This window comes from Limulus polyphemus, unplaced genomic scaffold (genome assembly GCF_000517525.1).
Source record: "Limulus polyphemus unplaced genomic scaffold, Limulus_polyphemus-2.1.2 Scaffold6332, whole genome shotgun sequence".
Taxonomy (NCBI): Eukaryota; Metazoa; Arthropoda; class Merostomata; order Xiphosura; family Limulidae; genus Limulus; species Limulus polyphemus.
The window spans coordinates 12,224-22,042 of NW_013671942.1; the positions used below are offsets into that span (position 1 = coordinate 12,224).

At 35.0% G+C, this 9,819-nt stretch overlaps 1 protein-coding gene across 1 annotated transcript in view; it reads right to left on the minus strand.

Moving 5' to 3' along the window:
- LOC106473617 overlaps positions 1 to 2,917 on the minus strand; it is a gene marked incomplete at its 3' end in the record, with an annotated part of 11,131 nt that extends 8,214 nt beyond the window's left edge. The window contains exons 1-3 of the mRNA XM_013934301.2: positions 2,894 to 2,917; positions 1,822 to 2,022; positions 1,383 to 1,454 (exon numbers count right to left, since the gene is read on the minus strand). Of these exons, the coding sequence (XP_013789755.2) occupies positions 1,383 to 1,454; positions 1,822 to 2,022; positions 2,894 to 2,917 (297 nt within the window). The remainder of the gene's footprint in view (positions 1 to 1,382; positions 1,455 to 1,821; positions 2,023 to 2,893) is intronic.
- Between the last annotated feature and the right edge of the window lie 6,902 nt (positions 2,918 to 9,819).

The following is a 9,819-nucleotide window of genomic DNA, read 5'->3' on the forward strand; positions in this document are numbered from 1 at the left end:
AGGAGTTTCTCGAATGATCGTGAATTTCCTAGTTTGTTCGGGACGCCCTCTTTTTTAGTATATAAGCCCGGCAAATAAAAAGAAGAGATAGATATGCAGATAGATTAAAGATAGAGATAATTGAGTCAAGCGAACAGTAGGCACCGTAAGTAAAATGTGTGAATCATTGTGATTTATAGTGTGTGTTATAAAAGTTGTTAAGTGTATTACAAAGTTGTATCGAGCAAGAATAAACTAGTTTTAATCAAGAAAGGACTTGTATCGCTGAAGTTCCTCAGAAAGAATTTATACCGGAAATTAAGGTAATTATCAAATGAGCAGATACGTAACAATACTAAACTTTACACATTATATAGGCTACACTAACGTGACGTTTAGGCGGTTCGTCTAACTATTATACGTGATGTACGTTTTTTTTTTGGGAGGTGGTAATGAAAGTGTTCCCAAAACGCGACATAAATTTCTTGACGACCTAATACTTGTAAATAATTTATTTTCGTATTTTATACTGAGTAATATTGTTGTATTTTGTACAAAGTATTATTGTTGTATTTTGTACAAAGTATTATCGTTGTATTTTGTACAAAGTATTATCGTTGTATTTTGTACAAAGCATTATTGTTGTATTTTGTATAAAGTATTATTGTTGTACTTTGTACAAAGTATTATTGTTGTATTTTGTACAAAGTATTATCGTTGTATTTTGTACAAAGTATTATTGTTGTATTTTGTACAAAGTATTATTGTTGTATTTTGTACAAAGTATTATTGTTGTATTTTGGATAAAGTAATATTGTTGTATTTTGTACAAAGTATTATTGTTGTATTTTGTATAAAGTAATATTGTTGTATTTTGTACAAAGTATTATTGTTGTATTTTGTTCAAAGTATTATTGTTGTATTTTGTATTAAAATAAATGAAATAGATCTCTTCATAGGTAATTTGCCTCTTTGAACTACGAGGTAAATCCAAATTATAACATAATTGCCAAATGGACCTACAGACACGTTAATTTATTTAAGAAACTGTACCATTTCATTAGCTTCTATAATTGAGATTTCGCTAGAGAACGACGAGTACTAAATATTCAGTTATTGTAACCTGAAGTCCAAATAACCATAAATTGTTTTTATTATTTTAGTAGAAAACAGTGATGTTTGAGCTAAATTAATTACTTTGAACTTTGGTATTCTTTCATAAAATTTGGAAAATATTTTCTCTACGAATAACCTTGAATCTAGAACAAAATTACATAAACTGATCTAACGTTTTCGTTTTACCAGTGATTTTACTCAGAGTTTGAACCGAAATTCCTAAAACGAGTAAATCATAATTGAGTTCAGCTTAAATGTTTCACAGTCTCTAATGGAAAGCTGCTTACCGCTTGTGTAAGTGTCACGTTCTTTCCACGTTCTACCAGAGGGAAAGCTTTGCGGTTGGATAAAGGATGAGCCTAAAAAAAACCAAAACAACATATTTTTTTGTTTTAAAAATAGTTACTGCTGCGCACTAACTGAAGGTAAAAGTTATGATATGTTTCAATACATAATCTCACAAGTTACAACAAATTAAATACTAACAGATGTGAAGAATACGTAAAAACATAATTGACATCCGCGTAAAAAACACAAATCTAAGTTTCACACATAATTACTATCCAAGTTTATATTCTACCAGCAGCTATATTTCAGCAAAATTTATATGAAAATATGAACTATATTTAAATGTACTTCCTCCACATATTCACAGAAAAAGAAAGCTAACAGATATAGTGTATCAAATACGAAATAACTTCAATCCCTTTTATTTAACATTCTTACATTTACTGCAGTGATGTCGTTATCTTCTTCTTCACCAACATTTCCTTGTAGACTGCAATTTGTATCGTTGCTGGCTTCTTTTAGAAGTTGCAAGAGTTGCTCAACAGGCTCGTTTTTCTCGAAGATTCGCTGGCCACAGTGCAGATTAAGCTCCTTCTCTAGCTGTTGTATTGTCCTGTCTTTAGCTCGAACTTCTCGAAGCTGATATGTAAATAAAATTAAAGACATTAGAGGAAGATAACCTTGTCTAGCGATAGAGGTTTCCACACGTGCTTCAGAGTGTCTGATTATTGGAATTTTTATAAGCTTCAACCGAATGCCTATACTGACCAGGCACGAACCGTTTCGCTTCATTGTCGTTCACTGCAAGTAATTATGCTTTATAACAATTACGCGAAATGAACAAAAGCAAACAGGCTTTAACAGACATCGCGTGCAAAAAAACGTTAAGAATGCGTCTTTTATTGAAATCAATCTTACTAAAAACTTGTTATTGCTGCTAGAAACATCCCTACGAAAGTCCTGAAAGGTATGTTAGTATCGCCTTGTTTTATTTTTCCCACGCTGAAAGACGCCTTGACATCGACAGGTATTCCATTTAAATAAAACTATTTCTTGATCGCCCTAACGGCTAGAACTGAGGATATAATCATAATGAGAACACTATAAGATAATAAAAAAAGTTCGTAAATGATACGCACATTAAGAGATAAAAATGATTAGTAATTACAGACGAAAGGCAAAAGCAAAAATAGCACCAAAAACATGTGGAGATATCATTAAATCAAAGTATTCACAATAAAGAAAGATTTAAGACAAGAGAAATAGAAGCACAATATACTAAGCATAATAAAAAGACAAAATTGCTTATATACATCAAGAAATAAAATACTTCAAACAATACTTAATAATAGATGAAATATAATTTACAAATATTTCAAATGTCTGAATAGATAAACAGTTGATAAGAACATCAGAACCTTTATCAGTAAAAAGCCCCAGTAATTTAACTTTCTGGCAGAGATCTAACTACACTTTGTTTGGTTTGGTTTTGAATTTTGCGCAAAGATACTTGAGGGATATCTTCATTAGCCATCTCTAGTTAATTTTGAAGTGATAAACTAGAGGGAAGGCACCCAGCGCCAACTCTTAGGCTACTCTTTCCCCGATGAAAAGTGGGATTAATCGTCTCAGTATGATGCTCCCACGGCTGAAAAGGCGAGCTTGTTTGGTGACGGGATTCGAACACGTGACCCGTAAATTGCACGTCGAGCGCCATATTTATCAGGCCATGCTAAGCTCGAAACTATATTTTAATGAAAAGTTCGAGATATTAATGCAATACGTTACCATCAAGTTACTTTATCCAGGAGGCTTAACCGAACTTTATTATATATTTACATATCTATATCAACATAATAGTACTGTCTGATGTATGTTCAAGTAACTACTTCGCAGGATGTGGATGGATCTTCGCCAAAATTGGCATGGAGGTTCATTAGGTCCATGCGGGGGTACATGCAAATCTGCGGTTTCACATTTTGTGTTTTGCAGCTTTCATAAGCGTTATTGCGTTTTTTACAATTACATATAAGGGAAGCAACTTTTCATGTCCTAAGATAACCTTTCACTAGTCATGAATTTACATAACTTCCGTCCTGAAGACAGGTACTCCATCTAGTCATAAAATAACATTAAAGAAGTGGTAACTATTTAGTGTTTCAAACATACTTCAGTTTTCTACGTATTTTATCCTAATGACTTCAGAGTTTAATCGCAGGGATAAATCTTGAACTACTTATCATATCCTGTTGACTTCTGAGTGTAATCACTAAGATAAATCTTGTTTTACTTATCTTATCCTGACGACTTCTGATTGTAATCGCAAGAATAAACCCTGTACTACTTATCTTATCCTGTGGACATTGAGTGTAATCGCAATAATAAACCCTGTACTACTTATCTTATCCTGAGGACTTCTGAGTGTAATCGCAAGAATAAACCCTGTACTACTTATCTTTTCCTATGATTAAGAGTTTAATCGCAAGGATAAACCTTGTACTACTTATCTTATCCTGTGGACATCTGAGTGTAATCGCAAGAATAAACCCTGTACTACTTATCTTATCCTGAGGACTTCTGAGTGTAATCGCAAGAATAAACCCTGTACTACTTATCTTATCCTGTGGACATCTGAGTGTGATCGCAAGAACAAACCCGGTACTACTTATCTTATCCTGAGGACTTCTGAGTGTAATCGCAAGAATAAACCCTGTACTACTTATCTTTTCCTATGATTCAGTGTTTAATCGCAATGATAAACCTTGTACTACTTATCTTATCCTGTGATTCAGAGTTTAATCGCAAGGATAAATCCTGTACTCAGAAGACAAAGATTTTAATCCCAGTAACGAACAGCGTTTACACAGAAAGTCTCAGTAACTGTAGTTTTTTTTTGTTGTTGTTGTTTTAGCGCAAATCTTTACAATGGGCTATATACACTCTATCCACTGCGGAGGATCGAACCTCGGATTTTAGCGTTGGAAGTGCGTAAACTTACAGCTGACCCACTTTAGTAGACAAGTTGCTAACAAATATATATACACATGCCCCTATTTATGTTGCTTTTGTGAAACAGGCATTTTTATTTCATTCCGAACACTGTAGAGGTAATATAAATGCTTCTACAAAGTATATGGCATAGCAAAACACATAACGTTCTGTCTGCCCCAGAACATCACATGTAGATATAACAGTAAAAAAAGCTTTAATTTAAGTAAAAACTGCAACTCAAATCATAATATCTTTACTCTGGCAGATAGTTAGTTTAGCGTAAAATGTTTTAACCCGGTGTAAATACCGAAACTGTCTGATTCTGGTATAAGTTCTTATCTCCGGACTCTCCAACAAAACTACATGTTTTGTTTCCCCAAATCAGGTACTTGAACGATTTGGGGCTCGGGCTCATAAGTGCGGGAATTTTCGGCGTTTTAGTATGATATCTATCATGGTTTTCTATTCTGATTTTTTCAGACATCAACTGGGGACTCGGGGCACGGGCTCCGTGTGCCACTACTTATCAACGCCTCTGCCCCAAACATTGATACAATATACAAGAAATGATCACATATAATCACAGAAACTAGTTCGTCTATAACATAGTGATAACTGTGTATGAATACGTTACATACACAACAAAGGAAGGAATTACAATGTAATTATGGAATCAATGGTAATATTAAAATACATTAACAACTATAAACAATCTTCTAGTTGTTTACTCATTCTTTTACTGATACAAGAGAGTAAAATTTCGACAAAAAGAATTATTAACGGGACATTTTAACACCTGCCACACGAGCCATCTTGATGTGGTTCAAAAATAAATGAGTCATTCCGGAAAGGTTTGGGTTGTTTTGATTGGACAAAAGAAGACTATTTTCGAGGTCTAAGTCGCTGGATCAGACCAGTGACCACAAGAGCCAACATGGAAAAGTTAACTTGTAAATGTAAAGTAAAACGATGTATCAATGGAACATGTTTGAAATGTTCTAGATGTGGTTGTAAATGCGATGATTTAATTGTAGCGATTAAGCTAAACCGTTGGTTCAGGTGGGATGAGGGAAGATATCGCAGTCGAATTGACATTTGTTTGTTTGTTTGTAATTAAGCACAAAGCTACACGATGGGCTATCTGTGCTCTGCCCACCAGAGGTATTGAAACCCGGATTCTAGCATTGTAAGTCCGCAGACATACCGCTGTGCCACTGGGGGGTCGAACTGACATACCGGCTGAATCGGAGATTCATCAATTAATTACTACAGTGACAGCGAAACAAAAAACGGGACAAGAATATCGTTATCTCCACCACAGTATAGTCCATATAGATTTCATCATGTCGTATAACGTCCAGTATAGTACTCCACAGTATAGTCCATATAGATTTCATCATGTCGTATAATGTCCAGTATGGTACTCCACAGTATAGTCCATATAGATTTCATCATGTCGTATAATGTCCAGTATGATACTCCACAGTATAGTCCATATAGATTTCATCATGTCGTATAATGTCCATTATGGTACTCCACAGTATAGTCTATATAGATTCCATCATGTCGTATAATGTCCAGTATGGTGCTCCACAGTATAGTCTATATAGATTTCATCATGTCGTATAATGTCCAGTATTGTACTCCACAGTATAGTCCATATAGATTTCATCATGTCGTATAATGTCCAGTATGATACTCCACAGTATAGTCTATATAGATTTCATCATGTCATATAATGTCCAGTATAGTACTCCACAGTATAGTCCATATAGATTTCATCATGTCCTATTTTCATTAATATTTAGATTTTTTTATTTCCTTTTGGAAGTTGTGTCGAGCTTCGTTCATCGAGATCTACCGAAATAACCCTAAATCACCGTTATTCGGAATGACTCCTATTGACCATCCATGTTTGAGTGCATCCTCAGCTTTGTAAACATGCTGTTGGTACACTGTTTGAATGTTTCTCGAGTTGTGTTTAAGTAGTTCCTTAATTATGTAACCATATATTTAGAACACTGTTTAAATATCTCCTGAGTTGTGTAACCATACGTGTGTAACACGGTTTAATTATCTCCTGAGTTGTGTAACCATATATGTTGAACACTGTTTACATATCTCCTGAGTTGTGTAAACATACATGTGGAAAACTGTTTAAATATATACTGAGTTATGTAACCATATTCATGGAAACTGATTAAATATATCTTGAGTTATGTAACCATATACGTGGAAAACTGTTTAAATGTATTCTGAGTTATGTAACCATATACGTGGAAAACTGTTTAAATATCTCCTGATTTATGTAACCGTATATTTCGAACACTGTTTAAATATCTCCTGAATTACGTAACCATATATATGGAGTACTGTTTAAATATCTCCTGAGTTCTATTAACCACGCTGGTGGGACATTGAATGTCTCCTGAGTTATATAATCCTACTGGTGGTACACTGCATGTGTCACGAGTTCTGTAACCACGCTGGTGGGACACTGAATGTCTCCTAAGTTCTATAACCACGCTGATGGTACAGTGAATTTCTCCATAGTTATATAACCACGCTGGTGGTACACTGAATGTCTCCTTAGTTCTGTAACCACGCTGGTGGTACACTGAATGTCTCCTGAGTTATATAACCACGCTGGTAGTACACTGAATGTCTCCTTAGTTCTGTAACCACGCTGGTGGTACACTGAATGTCTCCTGAGTTATATAACCACGCTGGTGGTACACTGAATGTCTCTTGAGTTCTATAACCACGCTGGTCGTACACTGAATGTCTCCTTAGTTATATAACCATGCTGGTGGTACACTGAATGTCTTCTGAGTTATAACCATGCTGGTGGTACACTGAATGTATCCTGAGTTATATAACCATGCTGGTGGTACACTGAATGTATCCTGAGTTATATAACCATGCTGGTGGTACACTGAATGTCTTCTGAGTTATAACCATGCTGGTGGTACACTGAATGTATCCTTAGTTATATAACCATGCTGGTGGTACACTGAATGTCTCCTAAGTTATAACCATGCTGGTGGTACACTGAATGTCTCCTTACTAATGATCTTCCTTAAAATTCTGCTTTAGATTTTAATATTTAAGGATGGTAGATTCAAAACGTAACAATCCGATATTTCTCGACGTATTTTAAATTTCGAAACATTAAAATGTATGGTAACAACAGTCAAGAAAAGGAACGCAGATAGTAACAGAAGATAATTTATGACGTATCATAACAGCTGTTTGCATCACACACAACTTAAGATGAAGTTACAAGATAAAAAACCAAACATATAATATTTTATAACCTTGAATAACATGTTAAAACACAAAGTGTCTTAAAGTTTTTGATAACATGTTAAAAACTTGTACTAATATATGTATATAAATTTAACTTCTTAAATCAATAGATGACATGATTCCGGCTTACAAACTAAGACAGATCACAGATCATTAGGAAGCTAAACACACTTTGGTAAACCTCGAATCATTAACAAGTTCAACACAATTAATTACACTTCAGATTATTAGGAAACTAACTAAAATACGCATAAAAACTGTTAAACCTTTTATGTCCTTATCGTGAAATATGCATCTTGTGAAAAATATAACTCAAATGCGATTCAGTTTTGTTTGCAGCTGTAATGAAAACTTGGCTTATAATACGTTTCCTAATGATCTACGTGATCTATACTTCGTCAAGTAAAAGATTCATCATTAAGTTTAACAGCTGCTACTAGTGGGAAGATGGCGTTCTGACTTGTCTTCACTGGGTCGTAAGTGGAAGAACCATTCTGACTGTCGTAGTCAGACTAATGCAACAAGTGCATGAAGCTGCATTGTTCTGAATGAACGTTCATTAACCTATCATTTGATAGACGTGTATTTGTTCCAGTCTAATTGGGTTCCGCTTTTCAGCTAAAGGTTTAGACACTAGAAACAGAAATATAAGGAGTCTTGCTGTCGTAGTCAGACTAATGCAACAAGTGCATGAAGCTGCATTGTTCTGAATGAACGTTCATTAACCTATCATTTGATAGACGTGTATTTGTTCCAGTCTAATTGGGTTCCGCTTTTCAGCTAAAGGTTTAGACACTAGAAACATAAATATAAGGAGTCTTGAAATAAAGAAAGTGAGAAAAAAGTCATGCATATTACTGAATCGCGTTAACAGGTTTTTGACACAGTATAAACTGAATTATCTACTACAGTGTGAACGCACCACTAGTTGGATTACCGGTTTGACTATTTTTCTTTTTTCCACACGACTCTAAAAAAAATGAGAAAGTAATATCACTCTACAGGCCCTTCAGTCATTTGATGGTAGGTACCAATAGGAGTTTCTGGTGTCACAGCTACTAGCAACCACACATAAAAACATGTAATGGAACGTACTCTGCTAGCTAATTCACTGAAGGTAGACATATAAAACAACATAGGTACAAATAGGAGTTTCTGGTGTCACAGCTACTAGCAACCACACATAAAAACATGTAATGGAACGTACTCTGCTGCCTAATTCCGTGAAAATAGATACAAACAAACATAGGTACAATGGGAGTTTATGGTGCCACGGCCCCTAGCGACAACTACACACACAAACAAATAAGGGAACGTATTCTTCTGGCCAATTTCGTGAAGATAAACATGAAAAAATATAGGACAATAGGAGTTTCTGGTGTCACAACCCCTAACAACCATGCCCATGAATATGTAATGGAACGTATTTTATTGGCTAATTCCAAGAAGGCAGACATAAATAAACGTAAGTATCAATAGGAGTTTCTTGTGTCACAACCCCTAACAACTATACCCATGAATATGTAATGGAACGTATTTTACTGGCTAATTCCGAGAAGGCAGACATAAATAAACGTAAGTATCAATAGGAGTTTCTGGTGTCACAACCCCTAACAACTATACCCATGAATATGTAATGGAACGTATTTTACTGGCTAATTCCGAGAAGGCAGACATAAATAAACGTAGGTATCAATAGGAGTTTCTGGTATCACAACCCCTAACAACTATACTCATGAATATGTAATGGAACGTATTTTACTGGCTCATTCCGAGAAGGCAGACATAAATAAACGTAGGTATCAATAGGAGTTTCTGATTTCAGAACCACACACACACAAACATGGAACGTATTCTGCTAATTAATTCCGTGAAAGTAAACATGGAAAAGAACATAAGTATCAATAGGAATTTCTGGTGTCACAACCTCAACCTCAACTATACACACAAACAAAGATTGTAACGTGAAGGTAGACATAAAGAAACACCTTTATATTTGAAGAATATTTGTTCATATTGACAACAAATCCCACTCCTTGATCACGTAAGTGCTGTAGTTTCGGGCTATATGTGCTTTCACTAGTCCAGCTAGATCGACGCGACGATATTCGACTTTCTGTGGACGCTGTTTATACA